This window comes from Notolabrus celidotus, chromosome 13 (assembly GCF_009762535.1).
Source record: "Notolabrus celidotus isolate fNotCel1 chromosome 13, fNotCel1.pri, whole genome shotgun sequence".
Lineage (NCBI taxonomy): Eukaryota > Metazoa > Chordata > Actinopteri > Labriformes > Labridae > Notolabrus > Notolabrus celidotus.
In genome coordinates this window covers 25,907,210-25,930,116 of record NC_048284.1, presented here as the reverse complement: position 1 = coordinate 25,930,116, position 22,907 = coordinate 25,907,210, and the positions used below count along the sequence as shown (strand labels likewise).

The 22,907-nt window shown below is 40.6% G+C and overlaps 2 protein-coding genes across 3 annotated transcripts in view; one reads left to right on the top strand and one right to left on the bottom strand.

Moving 5' to 3' along the window:
- The window catches only part of tshr (thyroid stimulating hormone receptor), a 29,816-nt gene extending 24,266 nt beyond the window's left edge, over positions 1–5,550 (bottom strand). Inside the window, exon 1 of the mRNA XM_034698885.1 lies at positions 5,028–5,550. Within this exon, the coding sequence (XP_034554776.1) occupies positions 5,028–5,197 (170 nt within the window). The 5' untranslated portion in view covers positions 5,198–5,550. The remainder of the gene's footprint in view (positions 1–5,027) is intronic.
- Positions 5,551–6,521: 971 nt separating this feature from the next.
- The window catches only part of LOC117824264 (centrosomal protein of 128 kDa), a 42,852-nt gene continuing 26,466 nt past the window's right edge, over positions 6,522–22,907 (top strand). The window contains exons 1-13 of one of the 2 annotated variants that reach the window (XM_034699716.1): positions 6,522–7,217; positions 7,799–7,885; positions 8,402–8,534; positions 8,743–8,861; positions 9,157–9,248; positions 11,422–11,494; positions 12,038–12,148; positions 15,979–16,065; positions 16,763–16,837; positions 17,007–17,154; positions 18,410–18,549; positions 19,788–19,859; positions 20,144–20,329. In XM_034699716.1, coding sequence (XP_034555607.1) covers positions 7,044–7,217; positions 7,799–7,885; positions 8,402–8,534; positions 8,743–8,861; positions 9,157–9,248; positions 11,422–11,494; positions 12,038–12,148; positions 15,979–16,065; positions 16,763–16,837; positions 17,007–17,154; positions 18,410–18,549; positions 19,788–19,859; positions 20,144–20,329 — 1,497 coding nt within the window. In that variant the 5' untranslated portion in view covers positions 6,522–7,043. The remainder of the gene's footprint in view (positions 7,218–7,798; positions 7,886–8,401; positions 8,535–8,742; positions 8,862–9,156; positions 9,249–11,421; positions 11,495–12,037; positions 12,149–15,978; positions 16,066–16,762; positions 16,838–17,006; positions 17,155–18,409; positions 18,550–19,787; positions 19,860–20,143; positions 20,330–22,907) is intronic. The other variant, XM_034699715.1, reaches the window with a different exon arrangement.

Here is a 22,907-nt window from a genome sequence, read left to right as displayed (position 1 = left end):
GGGAGAAACCACATAATTCATAATATTCATTGTCAGCACAACGTAACTGTGTTTACTGCGAGCTCGGTCACATTTTGATTGGTAATGGTCTGTGGTGACTAGTACAGAGAGTTGGTTGCATGTTCTGCAGCACGTCTCAACTTTCATCTGTGTGATTCAGCATAGCATTTAGAAATGATGTCTTTAAAAATCACAGTCTGCAAAACGCCTGAATAGTTGCTAGCCACTTGCTTTTTAAAAATTAATTTCCCGGGTCTAAGCTCATATTGTGTGAGAAAATTAAGAAGAAAAAAAGTGGGTAGAACAGGTGTCGGTGCACAATGCCTTGTCCATACATAATTTTTCCTCCCAGTTTGATTAAAGGTAACACTCATAATTATTTCCCCATAAATTTGAGAGGTACTTATTGCAGAGTGTCAAATAACAGTAATGATTTCCATTACAGGATCCATTCCTTCAAATTAATAGCTGGAAAACTGTCAGTATTTCCAGTAATCTCAGCTCATGATTTCCAACGTCCCTTTTCTTTTTATACAATCAATCCCAGCACTCATCTGTTACCATTAACAAAACAGCTTTAAGATTTCATCCAGCAGTCAGTATTATTGGACCAGAGGTCAGGGGTCAACAAGTATCACGAGTTATCACATGTTAAACCTTGATCCAAAACCTCTGAGGTTTTTGAAAGACTGGAACCACTGTTTTTTCCCCTCCTTTCCCTTGAAGTCTTTTTTCCCTCTTAATTATTCTCAAATGGAACTCTCCGGGTGTTTGAGAAATGTGCTGCAAAAGGTAAATATTGTATTTGAATGCATCGTCCAGACGCAGTCACGAGTCACGCTACGCAGGCTTTTAAGCGTGTCTGTGCTTTCCTTTCCACCTCTCTGACTCTCAGTGACACATGGAGTAACCTCCACAAGTACACACACTCACTCACCCACAGACATACAGAAAGGACTCCAAATGCTAAGTGTCCACATATGTACAAGAACACAGACGTGCACAGATGTCTGCTTTGCGTTCACTTTTGTTTTATGACAAGTTTTTTTACAAATTACTCCATAAAGGAAATTTTGCACAATACTTTTATTTCAATAACAAAGTGAATAAGTTTTTGCCTATAATAGGAACTTTTCAAAATTACTGAAAAATCAAAAGAGCAAACCTCCTCTGACGTTACAAAAAGCTGTACAAAAGCTGTACAAGGAACACTTTGGAAAAAATACTTTTATTTACTTTCTGGCAGAGAGTTCGATGGCAAGATTGAAACCACTTATATCTGAGAGTGGTATTGATCTTTTAGTAGAACTCAGATAGATTACATTTTCCAAACTGTAGAACTTTTCTCATGCTACTTGACCGAAACACTAAGTTCCAATCAGGTGGATTTTGAGTTCAATTTGACCTTTTCCAAACAGAGCAAGTATCTGTTTCTCTTTGTATAGTTAATAATCAATTTTTTCCCTCTAGAACTTAAAATATGTTTCATCAGTCCAATACGTGGAATTCTGCGGTGAATCCTGCTTACAGAAAGAGTAAAAAAAACAAGCCCACAGAGAATCAGTCTTGAATCTAGAATCTGACTAGACCTCAGCAGCCTGAATGGGGCATCGGGGTCATATATCCCTCAGTGTGAGCTCAACAAAATCCAACATCCTCATGCCTCATCTGCCCTAACACCCCAGTCAATACAAAGTATATTTCAGACTTATTTGGCAGGTATTTATGGGAGGAATTACATTACTGTGCTTGGTGGCATGCTTTCATGTCTCTATCCTCCTGCAGGGCTCTGGGTAAACTTTGGGCAGGAATGTTAGGAAACTGTAGGGAACAGAGGGGCAAGAGGACACGTGAATTGGGGCAGTGACTGGGAGATAATCATATGTGAAGGGTGCTTATCAAGGCAATGCAAAGAGGTGTTGGGGGAATGTTCCAGTTATGTTTCAGAATGGAAAGTTATCAAAACCCAGCACAGATATTACTACACAGAGCTGTATCCAAAAGGGTGGCCAAGGGTGGTATGTGCCCCCTTGGAATGGGATTGATCACCTCTGGTGCCACCCAATCCTAAACAATGCTGAACTGTTTGCCTTGTCAGAATCAAGATGGATGTTAAAATTAACTAATTTGGCAATGGTGCCACAGGCAGGGTGTGAGTTTTTTTCTTTCTTTTTGCATCTTAAGGTAGCACATTTTCTTTGTTTGTATGTTAAATAGAAGAAAATATTTTATAGATCAATTTTATAAGACAGGTGCATATAACAAAGTGAACTCCTGCACACAGTTAGTCAAATGTACATTTATTGGCAACACTTTTGTTCTGAAACATGCATCCAATAAATGTGTTTTGGGCAGACAGCGGGTTGTAGTTTGCCATTTTTAAAAGTGTTTCCAATTTTGACTTTGAATAAACAGTTTGTTTAGTTCTTAAAGAATCAGTGGAGAATGTCACCACTCTGCTGTGTTACTATATAAAGTCTGAAATTATAAACATCAGTGCCTGAGCTGGGCCCCCACAGTTAAAACAGTCTGACATGTCCCTGATACTACAAGGCCTACAACATCATTTGTGTGCACTTAATCAGCATTTTCAAGGAACTTTACGCATGATAAACAACGGTCAAAATCCATATCCACATGATAATTGAGGAATATCACTTTTGTTTAGTTTCCCGCTAGGGTTAGGTCCTTATTAAGCTAATTATGCTAGCTGCTACAAGCTAAATTGCTGAATTACGGCATAAAATGCTAAGATGAATGAATGCCAAAACTGTCCCATTTACAATGTGAACAAACGTAACACATGTAAACTGTCAATTGTTCACCGTAGAGTATGGTCTTAAACTGCATTAGGCTATAGGCTAAGTGCTGTGAAAACAAAAAGATTTGTTACCAACCTATAAAGATAAGAGTTTACTAACTAAGTGATTGAACAAGCAGCTAACACATCATCACGCTAAATCTAATGGCAATGTCACTGTTGAAACCTAAGTGTTGGGCAAACTGAAATGAAACATTTCACATAAAGTATCAACACTATGATGGAGAAAGGGGGCTAATCAATGGAACAACATAATAAGTGATCTTTAATGCTTGATGTCCTGAATTTCTACATTTTCTATGGTAATACATACACTCTTTATTAGATCCCACTCTTGCCTGAAGAAGGTGTTTGTTGGATTGATAGATGAGCAGACCTATGTCTTCAGTATAATAATATGATGAATCAATTTGTTCCAGATGTGTGCAGAACTGTTTGAACTGTCACGTCTGTTCTCAGTAGAGCAAGTGCACACTTGTCCCACAAGTCTCTACCACCTGATGAAAACTGCAAAAATATTTTTCACTTTAAATGCTTAAAATAATGATTAATAAAATATCACTGAAAGTTCAGTTTACAGGATCAAACAATAACCTCTAATTTACCATCCAAGAATTCAGATTAGAATGGAAAAACCCATTCTAACTCCTCCACTGTGTTTCCACACATGACAGAGTCCCTCTGAAGGGCATGTGTTTCCATCACTCAAGGCCATAGCAAACTGGTCACTTTGTGTTGCGTAATTTTCGCACTGTACTTTAGCAATTTAGGATGTGTAAAAGCGCTGCAACATTTTTCAGACGTGACCCTGACATATTACATCATGTCGGCTCCCAGGACTCTTAACAGATTCTTTGGGGCCTCAGATAACTAGAAAGCAGACTGCACACAGATTATGCACTTGGCTGGTTATTTAATATCTGTTTAAGTTCACAGAGCTAACAGAATCAAAATAAAGAAGCGTCTACTGCAGTCTATTTATTAATATTTGATCTATCATTCATGTAGTTCATGTGTAAAATAAATGCAGATTTTGATAAAACTTGGAACTTTTGTTTTTGCAATTGACACTGCCTATGACTGCTGATTAAATGCTTTGTATTTGGAGGTTTTGTCAGAGAAAAATAACCTGCAGATTTTTTCTTGTGTTCTTGAAAAACATGATGAGAATTTTTCACAGTTTTGTGACATGAACACATTATAAGCGGAGCAATTATTGGAAAACTAATCAGCATCAAATTAATCATGAAAACATTATAATCATTAGTTCCAGCCCTTGCTGGCAGTATTGATATTAAATTGATCTATTATTGTAACTGAAGAGACAATGGGGAGTAGGCGTATTGTGCATACACTGTATGTACAGCTGACCAATGGGATGAGCCCATTATTTGAGTAGTGTGTTAAGTATTTGTGATTAAACATTAGCAGGTTTGTTCTTCCTAAACTTAAGGCATAGTGACATAAAGTGAGCACTGAGGAGCACTCGGAAGCCTTTTACCTTTAGTTTTACCAAAATGTCTTCAGTCTACACAATGCATATCTTTAGTATGAACACTTGCATGATTGAGTGCCCTACTGCTTTCTGTCCAAATCATCTGACCTGGACATCTATGCTGTGAGTTCCCTCTTTCTTTCCACATATGCATGCAACTCTCTCCACCATCATCTCCCTATCAATAAATATACAATTACATGATTTAGGGTCAGTTAACAACTCATTGTTAGGAACTTGTTTAAACTTGTAATAATGAATGACAGGTAAAGGGAACAAAAAACAATTATGGAAATGCATGCTTAAAAAAATATGTATGGTTTGTATGATGTTTTTCAAATGATTATTTAACATAGTGCAAAATAAGTCATTTAAAGCTGTTATACTATGATCCTATTCATGATTGTAAGAGACTGGATTTCCTTTACTATATTTTCAGACAACACCCTCACACTTAATCTGGAATACAAGTCACACAGACAACTGGGACACGGCTTGTTAGTAATACTATAATAGACGAAAAAGAATACCTTGAAATGGAATAAGTACTTAACATCACAGACAGCCTCTGTCCCCCAGGGAGCACTTTGAAGGAATATTCATGATATTATAATGATTTTTCCTCGGGGTTAAGAGCCATTTTACATTCAAAATGCATGAAAAACACCCAGCAGAATCGCTTTTACAGACGCGTTTTGTACGCCTACTTACAGTGTCTCCGTGCTTGATGGAAACCTGGGGAGAATATCAATGTCAATGCAGGAGATGGTGAGACTCTTCCACTCAGAGCACTCACAGACTGTAGGGCAGAAGTCAGACTCCGACACGGCGCTGATAGAGAGGCTGAGGAGCGTAAACAACGCACATGTTGTCACCTGCATGCTGGTGAGCTGCACGCTGTCAGGGTCGATACAAAAGATATCCCTTCTGGAGTTCTGTTATGGTCCAAAGCAGCAGATTTTGTAATCACTTAAAGTTTGGGAGTCTGGTGCTCATTTTTGTGGTGTGTAATCCTCTGGTAGATGCAGTGGAGCTGTGCAGGACTGCTGCTCTCTTTGCAGGGCCTCAGGAGTTTCTGTGAGGTTGTGAAGGTGTGGATGCTGAAGGACGTACAGCTGCAGCTCTGTGGTGGGTTTTGGAGGTGGTCTACAACTCAAGGGGAGGGTGGACTTCTGAGGCACTCTTGTGTTAGACTCGAGAACAGTTTTTCCTTGCCTTCTTAAGCTGTGCATTTTACTGTTCATAATGCTATTTTACACTTTAAAGTTGGTGTTGTTTGAGTAGCCTATATTTGAGGCCCGTAATATGCTTGAATTTTTAGATATATAGATAGATCGATAGATATGCATGAATGATAGGATATTGGCTACTTTAATGACCCTACACCAGACTGTGATGTGAGAGCAGCAGGTTAATCAAACACTAGAAATAAGTGTACAGTAAATGGACACTAACACCAGATAAATAAATAGGGCCAACATCCAGATATTCCTCTTAATAATAATAATGATAATGATAAATAGCGTCGGTAAACAACATCATGTATTCGTCCAGTCTAACCAAACGTTCTATTCCTTGCTTTTACATGTTCTCAAAAAAGTGTGGAGCGGATTTTCTCTCTCATGGCCATTACATGGTCAGACTCAAGAAACAGATGCAGCACAGAGCTGATCAAAAATTCAAATATCTGTAAACTATGACTTGTCATGTAAAGACTTCTCTCTGGCTGTGCAAAAGGACAAAAGACTGCTTGAGTCAGTCAAGAGCAGCAAAAAGTATCCATGGAAAAAGTACATTTGGGGAGTCATACTCCTCTTTTGCATTTAATTTTTAATTTGCCTTTTTTTAATGCAAAGAGCCAAATTGTGGTTTCTTTTAGGTTTATTCATATGAGGTTAATAAATGATACAGTAAGGATTAAATGGAATATACACACTTTCTGCATTTCCAGTTAAATCAGAATATGAACGCTGAATTCACACATTATGCTCACACCACCATGGCACCGTGCACCTGTCCCTTATTTAGTAGTGAGAAAGTTGGCAACACTAGTCCTTTATCTCCTGAATATTCTTTCTTTCCTCATATTTCTAACTGAAGAGCGGCAGCTCTGGCGCAAAAACACAACTTTGGACAATGTAGTTCACAAACCACACATTCCAACACTGCTGGGTCGTCAGAATACTACATTTCCCAGAACCCTTTGCGGTCGCTGTGATCCGTTGTTTTCCTGCTCGGACGCGGCTAGTTTAAGTTGCCATAGCACGGCAGAGCTGAGGAAGGCTGCTTCCTTTAGCTACAAGTCTTTAAGAGAGATATCCATCAACTGGTGTTCAAAATATACTCAGAGGAGTTTTTTATTTCTTCTGTTCCTGCTGGACTTTTGTACTTTTCCCCCGTTTTTACGGTATTGTCATAAGGCTTTAACAGTTGGCTAACACTTGTTGCTAGCCGGAGCATCATCATCATCTTCATCCTCCACAACAATGCTGCTCTGTGATTGAGGGTGAAGATGGCAGTGTGAAATGTTGTGTTCTGCTGGTCAGATAGCTTTCCTTCTCTATGTGTTGAAAAGTCTCCCATCTTTGTTAACTATGAAACACATATGTAATGTTAGAGAAGTAGAAGAGCAGCCGTGTGTGGTCGTTAATCTGATTAACGTGTCAGTAAACAGTTAGCGTGCTCGGTCAGACCTTTATCGTCCGTAAACCTGCCGGATCCCAAACTATGGACACATCAAGCGGGTCAGACTCGTACGACCGGACACGGGGGCACAGACCTCGGGGGCGTGATGCTCTCCGCAGACCTGGCCGGGACAGGGGCAGAGCCAGCGGGAGCGTAGGTGATGGACGAGCTGCAGACATCGGAGACAAGATCAGCACTCTGGCAGACACTTTACAGGTACTGTGATCTGACTGAAGACACTGCTGCATCTTCTCTGACTTTATCCTACTGTCAACTCTGAATGTGCATCGTTTGTTTCTTGTAATCCCTCAGTAATCCAACCCCCTATATTTTATCATTCATTTTGAGCAGGGGTGTCAAACTCATTTCAGTTCAGGGGCCACATACAGCCTGAGTTGATCTCAAGTGGCCGGACCAGTAAAATCACAACATAATAACCTATAAATAACAACAACTCCAAATTTTTCCCTTTGTTTTTGCACAAAAAAAGTACAAGTACATTCTGAAAATGTTTACATTGAATGAACTCTCTTTTTACAAAAACAGCTGTTGTATTTTTCACCATGATGCGTCTCACAGTGGGGCCAAGTATTGTATTCTATTAGGACTGAAACCTGCTGTGAACTCACCAAGCACACTGGTTTCCCATTCACCTGACACATCACACGGGCCGGATTGGAACCTCTGGCGGTCCGGCTTTGGCCCGCAGGCGTATGTTTGACACCCCTGATTTAGAGTGATGTAGTAATTTGTACCTCACAGTGAAATGTCAACTGGTTGCTGTTTATCTTTGACAGGACACCAGCAGGAATTTAAACAAAGTGGACCGGATGCTGGGCCAGTACAGAGACCATACGGATGATCAAGCTGAAGCCATGGCACTGGTTAGACAACTGTTCTCCCAACTATTATTTAACTCTCCATCTCAGCTATCCATACTAATTGACACAGGAATCTTCATCTCAAACATGGCTTTGTTTTGTTGTCAGAGTTGTTTCAAATGCATTTCACTGTTACTGCAGTATTCACACATATATGAATACTTAATGGAGCTATTTTAAATAAGATAATTTAAGTTTAAAGAAACACTAGATCAAATATAACTTCCTCAGTGTTATGGTGGCATATCTGGGCAGGATGAGGAGTAAGTCAGTATTTTCAGAAGTCTACTTCTTCAGTGTTAACCTGATACATAGGGAAAATATACCACACTAATTGGGGATGATACTACTAAAGAATTAGCTGCTGCCCTCTTTCTTTTTCTCTCCCCTCTTTATTTCACTGTCTTCAGATTATCTCAGGGATGTGAGTTGTTGTTTCTATATTTTTAGGACCAAATTTTTCCAATATTTTGCTTGTTTTGTTTTTGCTTGTTAATTCTATCATGCGCTTGTACTCAGCTCAGGGACAACCTGGAGGAGTCAATCAGTCAGCTGAAGACACAGAGGATGAGCAGATCCAACGGGGCTCAGAGTGCTTCAGCTTCAGCCTCTTCTCTGCACACCAGTGACCTGGAGCCCTGCTCTGGATCAGGTATGGAGGAATAGAAGGGATTTGCTGTTAGCTCTCTCTTCATTGTTGTTCTGGTTCTGGATAATGGCAAAGAGATGGAACTTAAAGAGTGATTGCACAGACATATCCTATAAAAACAAAACAAACACAAAGAAAAATACAAAGTGAACAACATAAAGACCCCAGGCTCCACTGCAACACTTTAAAACACATTCATCTGTGATTTCAGATAGCCAGCGTTTCTTTCCCACATCTCCACTGAGGGACTACACAAGCACTCCAGGAAGAAGAAGGAGGTCACAGTCTGCTGGTGTGCGCTTCAAGGATGGCAGCCTGATAGGAGAGGATGTAAGGAATGTAGATGCACCTACTACCAAATCAGTGGTACTTGCAACTGTCAAAAAGTTTCTGAAAATGTCCACTAGAGGGCACATTGAGTCGGCAACATGCAGAATATAGCAGCTTTTTTACGCTTTAACTCTGAGGGTTACGATAAGGTTTAACCACATCCAATATTCTTTATGTAAATATTATATCTTCAGGAGTCGGCATCCACTGAGAAATTGACAGTCAACTTCTTGCGTTGCTTTGTTTGTGTTTACTGTTTTTGTATTCTGTATCTATCGGTGGCTGTCACTCCTAGGTTCACACTGTGCACCAGTCCTTGAGGGATCTGCACTGTGACCAGCAGAGACTGTCTGATGACCTGGATAGAGAAATCCTCCGGAGAAACAGGTACCTGAGGGGAGGGGCAAAGTCTGTACATCAAACCTTAAAAAAAATAATACGGCTGTTATTCCATATTCTGTTGGTGTAGGAATTTATTTTTTAGAGCTGAACTAAATCTTCAAACAGTGTTCATTACCTGTTGAAAGGCTGGTTGATTAATAATAACAGTGACAATATACAGTGGTGGACAAAATTATTAGAACACCTGACAGATCTGAATGTATTGACCCTTTTTGCCTCCAAAACATGATTACATTTCATGTTCACGAAACATGCAGATGGTTCATCTGAGCACAACAAATATCAGATGAAGTGAGACCTTCTATTTTTATCCACTTTTAACTTCAACATTTGGTATGTCCACCTCTTGCAGCAATTACTGCAGCACATCTCTCTGACATAGTGCCAATATATTTCCTGAAAACGTCAACACTAATGTTATCCAATGCATTCTACAACTCAAGCCACAGGCTTTCCTTTGAATGTACAATAGATCTGTCTAGTTTATTCTTCAACTCGCCCCAAATTTGCTTGATGGGGTTGAGGTTCCGGACTTAGAGGGGTCCAGTCTATCATGTTCAATGTTCCAGCAGATTCCTTCTGTCCCAGGTAGTTCTGGCAATAGTTAAAAGAGTGTTTAGGGTCATTTTACTCTTGAAAAATAAATCTAGGCAGAATAAGAAGACTCCCAGATGGTACTCTATGCCTCACCAGAATATTGTGGTATACTCTCTTATCCCTGAATCCATCAATTTTCACTAAGTCACCTGTTCCTGAGGCTGAAATGACATGTTGAGATGCTTCACTTGTCTGTCTGAAAGTTTATTTTTCCTACCTCTCACCTTTCGGTTCTGGTGTGAACTGTTGGCATCATGGCGGTCTAAAGTGTACTTTACGGTGATTCGACTGCATCTCAAGTTGTTGGCTATGCGGTGGCAACTCCAGCCAGCATCAAAAAGGGCCTTTATTTGAACCCGTTGCTCACTCATTAGCTTCTTCTTCACCTTAGCCATGTTCAGAGAGCAACATGTGTTCAAGACTTCTTCTAGAGGCTTTGAATTTATACCAACTGACAGTGTGGCCTCAGTGACAAAACCCTGATGTTACCAAGCACTTTCTGAGCAGGATAGGACACAGCTGTGTGATTCTTTTGAATGTAGAAGGCCTAAGACTCTAGCATCACCATCAATTTAATCACGATCACACTTGGTAATGATTACACAGGTACTTAGGGCTTCTTCTGTGAACGGACATGGTTGTGTGACATTGACAGTGAGATTGGCATAGCTTGTTTTTTGTAAGGAAAATGACTAAAGTCGCCTTATGATGGCTCTATTCTATGGTTTATAGAGCAAAATGATGACTTTGGTGATATTTCATTCATTTTATGGTTATTTTAAAGGCCAATTCAACCAAACATAAAAAAAATAATTGTTGCAAATATTTGTGTTTATTTCTGTTTCTGTCTAAAAAAGAATTCATCTGAAAGGCCCATAAAACTTGTGATTTTAAACCCTAAAGATGTATTTATTTATTTTTTCTTCCATTAGTTTGTCTGTCTTGACTTTGAACTCATAAGCACATTTGGAATGAGTTTGGATGTCTGCACAAGGTTTTTGGAAAACCTCATTCTTATTTAGTGATCCACACAAAGTGCAGGATGTCTGAGTAATATATTCTCGAGGCCTGCCTGTGCAGTAGATTGTCTACAGTATTTTCTATTCCAGCTTTTGTCTTGGGTCTGACTGAGCCAAATGCAGGATATTGATCTTAATTTTCTCATCCGCTGTACATTAAAAGGTTTTTCTTTAGCCTTAAAGGAAACCATCGTTGAAGTGCTTTGAAGTCTCCCTGATGAGAAAATGATGAAGGTGTTATTTTAAAACTTCAAGAGACAGCCCTGGAAATTGGAGTCAAAAGGCATATTTTTCTCTCTACATAAATTAGAGTTTGATATTTTCAGGTTATTAAAAAATCTCTCCTCCTTAGTGGTGCTGACCAGGCCAAAATGACCCCCCCACACACCATACCCTAACATCTACAGCTGCATTATAATTCTTGCTGGCTTCACATTATGCATTCACGCTTTGATCAATGATGTCCTTGAGTAAAATGACAAAGTTCTCCGCTGTGTAAATATTTTCAATCTATGGCATATTATTATTATTTTTTTTTATAGGTCTGATATTGACACCAGGCGAGCGATGGAGAGCCTCACAGGGCACTTGACAACATCCCAGAGACAGACCTCAGTGAGTAATAGCTGAGTATTTCTCCATTCATTCTTAAAGTGAGCCCTCCAGCGCTGTTGGCTTCAGAAAAACAGTGAATGCATGCTGAATTTAAAGATGCAGTATTGGAGTTATTGTTAAATGAAAGCAGTTTTATCAGAAATACAATACGCAAATATATAAAACTGCTACTGACTAATGGTATTCATTTGTATAAAAGTCACTCCTCTGAAGTCTAACTTAGCAAATATTTTAGCATAATTCTTGGCACGTGACTTTTCACTGCACCACCGCTGCTGATAAATATGCTGCTCCAGAAGACATCCACCATGTCTAATATCTTTTATCTTGTCATGTCTGTGGACGCGACAAGATAAAGGTATTAGCTGTCTCTTACAGGTGGATGTGATACTTCCTGATTAGACCAGGAGTTCTTGCATCCTAAATGTAATACTTCCCGTCAGATTTTTAATTTCCTGGTGCCTCATTTATCATATCTCGCCGCCATTCCTGCACCAGAGATGTTTGTGTGACCTGAGGCATCCTACGTCTTGCTGTCTGCAGGTGACGTCTCGTGTAGAGCGACGACTGCAGGAGCTAGAGAGAGAGATGCACGCTGGAGAACGAGGAAGAAGGACCGATCAGCGGGTGGCCGTGTCTGACGAGCTCCAGGAGGTGACACTCGTCTCCACCAATGGCTCCACCCAACACCTACCTGTTATCACTGTTGTGCTCTGTAGACTTAGAAAGGACACCAAAAACTTACTTTATATATTTACCAATGAGGTATATAAATCCAGCAGAGGTGAGAAGACAGGATGTGATGGATTATTAGAATACAAAACTATTGAAATTAATTCAGGGATCAGTAATTAAGCACATTGAGTCATATCAACATGATGTGAATGTAGCAAATTTAGTCAAATTTGATTCATACACAGTCCCAAGATTGTTGATGTTTTACTTAATAAACAGCAAATAAGTCAAACAAAAAATTAAACACAAAAAGAAGAAGACAAACCTTCAATGAAAGGAACTCTGTTGGCAAACCATGACAGAACAGACTCACAGCAACATGTGACGATCAGAACCTTTCACCACATCTAGTCATGTGCATTTCTCTAAGAAGTATACATAATGCATCAAGTCCAGCAGTCCAAAAAGAATACGTAGGAATCATGCTTGGACTGTATTGGAAAACCTTTACAAGACAGACAAATTGAATTACCCAAAAGTCCCCACAAGGTGAACACATCATTAAAAGATGCATAAAGACAGAAATACATTCATACCACTACTCACAAAAGGTTAGGGATATTCCACTTTTGGATGAGATTTATGGAAAATGTGAAACGTTCATGCTATAGTGATATTATGCCATGAAAGTAGGGCATTTAAGTTGAAGCATGCAATGTTAATTTCTTCATCTCAAACAATGTATTGAAAAAAAAGCCAACAACAGTGGTGGGTATACCACAAAAAAACATGTCGATGTCTCAATAACTTGTCATGTGTCCTTCGGCATCAAGTACAGCTTGACAATGACTCCCATGCTGTTCACAAGCCGACTTATTGTCTACTGAGGAGCTCCACTCTTCTTGAAGGGCTGTCCTCAGGTCGTTCAGGTTCTGGGGTGCGGGGTTACGACTTTCTACAAGGACTCAGTACTGTTGATCGATTGTTAGGTGTCGTCTTGGTCTCATGATGTCAAATGTGAACAGCGGGATGAAGAGGACTGTTTAGATACAACGTGTCATTGAACCAGAACATTTAGTGGTTGATTTGTGGATCAGATACTTGTGGTTTTGGTTAATCACCTTGTTAGAGAACAGAATGTTATGCAGTGAGTACTGAAACATTGAACAGTTGGATATGTGCATTCAAAGGTTTAGAGAAGGTCAAATTAAGTTCACCTGTAATGTTATACTGCATTTTTGGTGCATTTTGAAATTTCATCCGAAAGACAAATATCCCTAACTTTTTTGTGAGTAGTGTATCATGTAAAACCTAACCCCCATGGATGTCATCAGAGGCTTGCAGTGAGATGCAGACACAAAGACCTACAGTCTATAGTTTATGTCAAATGTCAGCAATGTCTATACTGTACATGCATAAAGTACTGGATTGAAATGAGGACAGTGAGTCTGAGTTGTGGATGATTGGAGGGAGGTCCAGTGGGTTGGGGCAGCAATGGCAAAGGCTCTGTCCCCAAAGATGTGGTGCTTGGTCCTGATGATAGGGGTCATGAGGATGGCATTTGATGATCTGAGGTGGTGAATGGGGGAGTGACGTTTCAGGGGATCTGTAAGGTATGAAGGGACAGGATCTTGAAGTGAATGCGATAATGTATTTGGAGATAGTGACTGTGTTGCAGGATGGGTGTGATGTGGTCTCTGGAGTGGGAGTGGCTGAGTTCTGAACATATTGTAGCTTCTGGATGTCCTTGGAGGGGAGACTGTTGAGAATGCTGTTTGCGGTAGTCCAGTCTGGAAAATGTGAAGGCATGGATGAGTGTTTCTGCAGTGGAAGAGGAGAGGGTGGGAGTAAGACAAAGATGTTACGGAGCTGGAAGAGCGTTTAAGCGATGTTCTTGTTTTCAATCAATCAATCTGTATTTGTATAGCGCCAAATCACAACAAACACCATCTCAAGACACTTTTACAAACAGAGCAGGTCTAGACCACTCTATGTTAAATTATTAACAAAGACCCAACACCAAGACAGGATACGATCAAGTCTTATCTCATCTTAATCCATCATGAGAATTGCACCTCGCAGTATTTAGTAAGTTAGAGCGTCAAAAAAAAAACTTCCTTTTAACAGGCAGAAACCTCGAGCAGAACCAGACTCATGTTAGACAGACATCTGTCTCAACCGAGTTGGGGTTGGAGAGAGGGATAGAGGAGAGAGAGAGAGAGATGACAGTGAAACTGTCAAAGCTGTGTGAGAAGTCCTGGGAGGAGGGATTTGGGGCTGATAAGGCCTTCTCAGTGGCTTCTACCAGAGTTTCAAAGTTGATTCCTGGATTTATAAGTTAAATCTGTCAAAACATGTAGAACTTAAAAACAAGACGATGATGTGCTAAGAATAACCTGTAGAGTTTTGAATTATTCAGAGTGTTGCTCCTCAATCAGCAGTTCTGTTTTCTTGTCAATAGTTGCAAGTCCTTGTTGCTTTTTCAAAGTAACAAAACAGACTACTGATATTTAAACACTAACTAATTTCTTGTTTCTGTCTCTGACAGTGTTGAAACATGAAAGCTGACACACCAAGTGATCTTTGCTGAATAATTATTGTTCACCTTCAGAAAAAGCTGTCAGAAAAGAGCCCAAACTGCTGTCTGTAATTGGTGTGATTAGTTATCTTATCCACGTAATTACACACTGGAATTTTGGCAAAATGCTGACAACTGATGTCCATCACACAAATGGAGGGTGGAGGGTGAACTCTGTGGAGTGACAGTCTTTTTTTTTCTTCTGGTAAAGCAGAGCTCCCACTTTGTCACCTAGCCCTCTGTCCCTGCTTTTATGAGGCTGTGAAACAGACCCAGGTCAGAGCTTTGATGCTGTGGAAATGGTCACCAAGAATTTAATTACTACTTTCCTGTATCTCATGCCAATCATGTCATTTTTCTACTTTTGTTAGGTGTTCATTTTTCTCAGAGCATTAATAGCTGTCCAGCTAGGTGCTGTCATTAGGTGCACTTCAGTGTTCTGGATTCACTGCAGTGCTCAGTCAGCACAGAGCACACTAGTTTTTGTTATTGCACAGCTGTTCTTCATTTAGACACACATGCTACTTTAACATCCATGTGGCTATAAGTTGATATTTAAAATAACCACATTTATTCCTCAGTAACTTGAGTTGAAGACATTATTTTGCATGAGCTGATCAGTGCTATGACATCAGTCCTTCCACCCTCCGCTGTTCACCAGTTGGCCACAGAGGGGCGCTGTGTAGCTACATCCAGACTGATGATTTTTTGTGAGGCACTTTTTTTTTTCTTTCCAGAACACTGTGTAATGCTAGTAGCTACCCATTCATTTGCATCCCTCTCTTTTTCGTAGTGCCCTAATGGGACACCAGCAGGGCCCGGGGCGATGGGAAATAACGCATTTGTCCCAAAAATTAAGGGTAAATAAACAAGCATAAGGAAATGATGAGGAAAATAATCTCTTTCACTACTAAAGAGCAGGAGAGGAGGGAGAGCACAGGGCACATTTATTCCCCACCGATGGGCCCGCTGCGATCTGAATCAAATAGATGATGAGTCACTTGGGTAGATGTTATTGCTAGCAGCCGGTAATTCATCACCGCAGCCCGCTCAGAATGAGGGGGATCTAAGCTCCTGAGCAAATCCACCATCATGCCAATGTCTTATTCTTTGAAGGGAGGAAGGAAGGTGCCGTTATGCAGTGGCACCTCTCGTGTTTCATTCTTACACTACTTTCATATGTGTGCTCTCATAATCATACATGCTGAGGCTGCTATATTGTGTTTTGTAGAATTCCGGAAGGAGTCTAATTCAAGGCCACGAGAGAGAGGAAGTCATGACGGACAGGTTACTGAAAGCAGAGAAGGAGAAGTTCAAGGTAAATGTGTGAGATGTTGTGTTTAAAAAGGTTGACTTAGACATTCAAGTTTTACAAACCAAAATCCCTACTTAATGCTGACGTGACCACTTTGCTGAAGTTTCAGATTAGACAGAGTGGTATTTAAATGAACATTGGCAGCAGGTAAAGCAAAGTCTTGGTCAAACTTTCTCTATGAAAATCAGACTTTTGGTAAAATGTGCCTTAAAACTCACTTAGTATTGTAACTCTAACAGCTGTAGATGCTGCATACCAAATAAAACCCTGTTGCCCACTTACTCCAAATGGCATTTACCTGGTTGTACTTATGAGTCTTTCTGAAAGACCAAACAAATGTCATGTGATTTATTTTAATATCAGACGGTGCTTTTGTATATAACATTAGAACATTAAAATGACTGAAAATATCAGTTGTAGATCATTTAGACGATGCAGAATTACAACTTTCATTGGATTAGCAATGCAGGGTGGACTTTTTATGACACCAAATATATGATATATTGAGAATATTAACATCAGCCTGGTGCTTTTGCATTGCACCAGTAGTGGAAAGTGGTTCTTGCGACATTTGATGTGTTACAAGGTCTCAAAAGTTCAAGAACCGCTCACTCCGAGGCTTCGTCTAATTCCTCTGTAGTTTCTGAAACACTTGATCATGAAGTGTTGTCCTCACATTGTTCTTTTACTACCTCATCAGAGGGATCAGGAGCTGGAGAGAGCCAAAAGACTACTTGAACAGTCTGAGGAGAGCAGGGAGTCCCTCGTTCAACAGGTTTGTTTGTGTCTGTGTGGACTGTTCCCAGTTGTGTATTTAGATGTTCTGTAAACCTCAAGGGACGAAGCAATAAGCAGTGCAGCAACTTTTAAGAGTACTTCAGTGCCCGCTCTCAGACAGTCAGATGTCTTTCTCTGTGTCTGCTTACTCGACTGATGATCCCCAGGTGGAGGATATGCGCGGTGAGCTACTGAGGACGAAGAGGGAGAAGAATGAGCTTCAGAGGGCCCGGCTGGAGACGTTTCAGCCCGCTGCACAGCCACATGGCAGCCACATTGACAGGGAGGAGGGAAGAGGTGGACAGGGAAGCTCAGGTACTGAAATAGTTCTGGATAAACAGGCACAGAAAAGGCAGAGAGGATTTAGATGCAGGTCAAATGGCTTGGTTAAAAGTTTGCTCTGCCATCTCTGCTACTATTTTGTGTTATTTTTTTGTATCAATTTTTGCTGGAAGAAAATCTCCAGACAGCACACTTGCTTCGCCGATAGCTGGATCAAATTACCTTTAAGGGTAGGAGAACGGGTGAATGCAGGGCAGCGGGGAGAGAAAACCTTAAGATCAGCTACAGGGCCAAGTAGAATCAAGACAAAACAAGTGAAGTGTCTGAGAGAGCAGGGAATTGATTGGACTATGGTACAGAGAGAGGAGAAAAATAATGTCAGATGTGTGATCTGAAAAGTGGAGTAAATGGAGTGGAGAGGTAGGAGGAAAGTATTGAAAATCGTACCTATAAGTGCCCGTGTGTTGCTTGTAATGGTACTGGTGTACGATCAGGTGGTGAAAGTTAGACATTGACAGATTCCACTACAAGAGTCTCAAGTTTTGCAGTATGTTCTTGTAAAATATCTTGAATTATCTGCTTTTGTGATTTTAATGTCACCAAGAATGGAATACAGATGCTGAAATGCTTCAAGAAGACATTAACAGTACCCACTGTATACCAGCACATTGTTTATGAAATCCGGCTTCATTCACATCTCTTATCCCTTCATTCATATTCTGCTCACACCGTTCTTGGTCTGCCCCAGGTGACAAAGTGAAGAGATTGACGGTGAGTTATGCATATCAGCATCCAGTAAACAAGATTTAGAGTAAGTAGGTAAGATAGTCTCTCCACTCTGAAGTCATTTAGCCTGATTTACACTGCATTAGTTGAGCTGGACTCACCCAGCTTGTGGCATCAAGTTACTCTGGCTGATTGTCACAGTGAAACAAAGACATATCACTTTGTCAGCTGACTGACAGCATGGTCTTGCAAGCTGCCATTTTTCAAGGTTTTCATTAGGGGAATAAAAAAGGAAGTGTGTAGGAAGTTATTCTTGCTAGTTGATGTTCTGAACAGTTTACCCTCACCTTTTGGCTTCAGCTTAGCTCACTTTGAGCCAAATTGAGTTCATGCCAAATAGATCCAAGTACGTTTCGCAGCTTCTGCCAAATCAAAACAAAAACGAGGCCTTCAAAGTTAGTTTAGTCAGGCAGTACCATGCAGTCACCATGTTTCTTTTCTTCGCTCGTAGATATGAATCCAAAGAACTTTTTAATTTTCCCTCTTCTGTTTATATGTACAGATCGTGTCAGCCTGGAAAAGGAAGTAGCAGAGCTGAGAGTCCAGCTAAGCAAAGCCTCGGTCCTCTGTGAGGTTGAAGAACTGAGAAGGGCTCTGGAACGCAAGGAGAAGGAGAGAGTCCAGCTCAGCTTACAAGTTGAGGTGTGTATAAAAAAAGCTGTGTTGCTGTGAAGAGCTTATTAGAGCGCTGGTTCAGGGGAGGCTTTACATTTCATCGCTTAGTCATCGAGTTGGCTGTCTGTCCAGCACACTGAGGAATAAATGGGAAACATTGAGGATCTCTCATCTGGAGCTGACCCTTTTGACTTTGCCTGTTTTGCCGTCTTTACCCTTAGAGGGCTTTATTTAGTTTGTCTATCCTCTTTCATCCGTGGTTGCATCCTCCGCCAACTTCACACCACTTGATCCCCTTAAAAATCGTCAGATGAAATGACAGTTGAAATAGGAGACCAGAAATCAGTCATTTATGCTTCTCAAAGTGGTGCGACGTGTCACTTCCATCAGTGTAACAAGACATTTTTTAAAAAAGGAAGAAAAACTAGCAATATTCTCTTCCTTAACAGGGGAATTCAAGGCTCTGGTGGGTATCAATAAAACCTTAGTAGAAATAGCAGCACTTTAAGCATTGGCACATTCCTCTAATCTCTGATGTTTCTTTCACTGACTGGGTTTTAAACTCCCACGCTTCCCTCATTGCCGAGTAGGTGTTAAGAGATGAAGTCAGTGTTTGCGTGTATCACCTGGGGCACCTCTTATGGTTTTTATGTCAAGATCAAAATAGATGTCAGAAATGCTTCATTTTAACGCTAAATGAGCAAAAATGAAGTATAATGAGAAGAAAAGGCTGGAAGATTCAATTTCTCAGTGACTAAATTTATATAGAGTGTAATAGGGCTCTGACTAATCAGTCTGTGTCTAATTACTTCTAACTGACAGTCTTTTTCAGAGTCCTCTGCACCAGGCTCACCTCGCATGCCCTTTCTTAAGACTTCAATCAAAGTTGAAACTTCAAAGTGGTAGTGATTTTGTTGTGGATATGAAGTTAATCCAGTGGAACTCAGACTGCTTTTTTCCGACCAGCCTTGCAGATAATCCAATTGTAGGCAGCTTGTAAACACAGTCCACACCTTCTTTGACCTTTATGTCTTTACCTTTTGTCCTCGTCTTTGTTTGCTATCCTCTGCCCTTTCATACAAAATCTCTCCTCTCTGCTCCTGTCTTTAAACTCGTCTTTCCATTCTTTTCTCTTCCATTGTTCTAAACCTTTTCATTCATACTCCGTCTCTCTTTCACCCCTCCCTCTCTGTCTCCTTCCCTGTTAGCAGTAGATGCAACACAAACACACACACGCTCTTGACCTTCTCTTTTTCATATACCAGGAATTGTCATCTGACCTGGCACGGCGGGAGCAGCAGCAGCTCCGAATGCTTGAACAGTTAAGGGATATACAGGTATTTTATTATTGCTTATTGCACCCCACTGTAATTCATCAGTGGTAATTTAATCCAAGGACTTGGAACAAGAGGTGCCTCTTCTAGTGGCAATTTAATTTGAAAGCAATTTGTGTGTGAGTTCAGAAAAAGTGTGTAAAGAAGTGAAAAATAAACAGTGCAGTAATGATTTTCCACAGAATTAGGTCTGTAAGAGATTTAAGGATACACCCGTGGTTAAAAAACTCTGGTTCCCATTATAAAGAATGAAACTGTTCCTTATTTGTAAACTCTCATCCTTTCAGAGCCAAAGGCAGGCGGAGAGGAAGGAGACAGAGGCATTACTCCAGGAGAGCACCAGGAGCAGAGATGAATTGAAGACCAGAGCCCAAGAGGCAGTGCGCCAGTGGAGGGCAAAGTGTAGGAGACTGCAGAGGGAGCTGGAGGAGGAGAGGGCCCAGGCTCAGAACCATACTGACAAAGCGTCGCAGGTAGGTGTATGCAGATGCATGAATTACACTGTCAACAAGGGAGGCAACAATACAGGCAGTTTGGTTTGGTTCTGATGACCTGAGCTGTTGTAGTGTAACAGCAAGTGGAGAAAAAATTCCCAAACTATTTCTTTACTTTACACCTTAAGCAAAAAAACATTTCTATTTTTACACGTCTGATATATTGCAGGATATAAAATAAATATACATATATAAACAAAATATTATCAGTGCTTGCAGGGAGTTACATGTTGCCCCTCTCTGACGTCCAGGTATTAACTGCATTTGTCAACTCCTCTGCCAAATCCGCACTAGTATGACTTTGATACAGGGGATGAGTTTGGAGACCTCTGCTCTTCATTCCCCACTCTGATATAAAGTGTACCATCACAGTGGGGTAACCAAGCGGCAACCTCCAGTCTTAGAAACACCGCAAACCAGATACACACCAATTCGAAAAGGACGATATTTGGAGAATAAATAATCATGTTTACAGCCTGGTTCAAAAAACTACTTAGGTCTGAATAGCTCATTTCATTCTCAGCACGCTCTGCACAAGGGGTGAATTTTTTCATAACTCGTTATTCTTGACAATATTAAACGTACAAATTTTGCCTAATTAAGGGCATGGCTGACTTGATTGACAGGTGGGCACCCTGTAGTTTATAGCTAAAATGCTAAAGGCCTGCATCTTTACCTCACCGTAGCTAAGACAAAGTACAGTAAGTGTTCAGAATTTCCAATATGGCACCCTCCGACAATTGACTTCAAAACAACTCTTCAGGAACAGATGGGTGACGTCACGGAGACTACCATCATTTTTTATACAATCTATAGTGGTAACTCTCTGTTGTCTAGGAGGTGAGGGCGAGGCTCTGTGCCTTATGTCTGTGCGTTGTTTCATAGAGGTTGTGAATTACTTAAGTTCAGAAAAATGTGCAAGAGTGTACTTTGTAATAATCGTGACGAAAGCCTACATCTCCAATCACCAAAAACAGCTGCAGATTCTTGGCGATGAACATCCCCTCTGCCCTTGTTATGTTTTTGTGTCTTTTTGAACCAGTGGGGTCTGTATGATGAAAGGCATCAGTTACGGACGGTTGCTTTTTGGATGACTGTGTTACCTGCCCAGCTGTCCTGATTTCGTCAGTGGTATCGCTGTGTGATGGGGCTACAGAAGTGCAGTCATGTTAGAAGTGTTTTACATGACATCACTAGTAAAACCTGATAATAATAAAAAAACAACTCATAATGAAAGACGGTGGTGCATCCTTATACTGCTGCCTCTCCTCAACACTCGCCATCCTAAATTCATGCCTTAAATCTGACACCAGTGTTGTCAGCTTCCCCCGACTGTAGTGCATTGTGATTGGATTCTTACTCATGGGTGGGCGTTTCCTCATCCAAGCACATGGACTCACATGCTCTCAAAAACAGAGCCAATCCTGAGAGAAATAAAAATGCATGGAAGGTTTCTACAGTTCTTCATTCAACACAACAGCCATTAGCAGTTCAGTGAAGTGACAACCTGTCACTTAACAACAAGCAGGCTTTATACATCCATACAATAACTCACTGACTAGGCAGGTCTGATTATCTGTGTGTTATTTTAACACATAGCATTATTGTTATTGTTTTTGTACATTAGAGTGCAACTGCTACTGTGTCTCTGCCAAGATCCCAATCAAAGCGCTCTGCAGTCGGCTGCTTTTCTGTTGCTGTTGGCAGTTTTGGCTTGTCTTTGAAACAAGTAAAAGTTCTCTGTTGTTGCAAAGAATCCAGCAAAAGTAAAACAGACATTGGTGGAGAACACTGGAGCTTATTGAAAAGTTATCAGTTGGCACTGTAACTTGGGGCCTGCAGCTCAATTACAGGTTCACTCATTGGCTCCAAGCAAGTCTGTCTCAAGCAATCTGAAAGTGCTGCAGTTGGCTGGGCTAGTAAGTAGCCAACTGGCAATGACTGTGAACAACAACTGACTGCTTTGGTTGAGTTTTCTCAGCTGTGGACTTTGGATCACTGCGTTGACTTTGACAGCGTGCTCTAAAAGGTGATCAATAAGGTTCATAGTGAAGCGTATTTCTAAATTCCAGTCGTAGAATGATTTGCAGGGATGCCTAAGGCTGCGAAGAAACAAAACTTCTCTCCGGCAAACTATCCCACTGCAACACACTGATGTTAATGAAAGGATGGTGGAAACAAACCAGGTTTCCACAGCTGTAAAGTCATCACTCTTTGGGGTTCTCTCAATGGCCCCTCCCTTTTTGCGGTATTAGAGTATGAAGGAGCATCAAGATCACTTCAGGAGGAAACACTCTTCAGTTACTGAGCAGCTTAGATATCAAAGTATTCATCATTTATCCCACCCTCTCCAAATTGACTGAAATATCAAACACATCTGTATCTTCTGTCCCTTTTAGAAGGATGTTTGAAGAGGGGACATATAAGCTCATACCCATGCTTTATGTCACATGTAGTCCTTCTACAATACAGAGAAGCAACCCAGTCTTTGTTGTAAATAGGGTTGCAAAATTCTGTGAATTTTCAAAGTTGGAAACTTTCCATGGGAATTAACGGG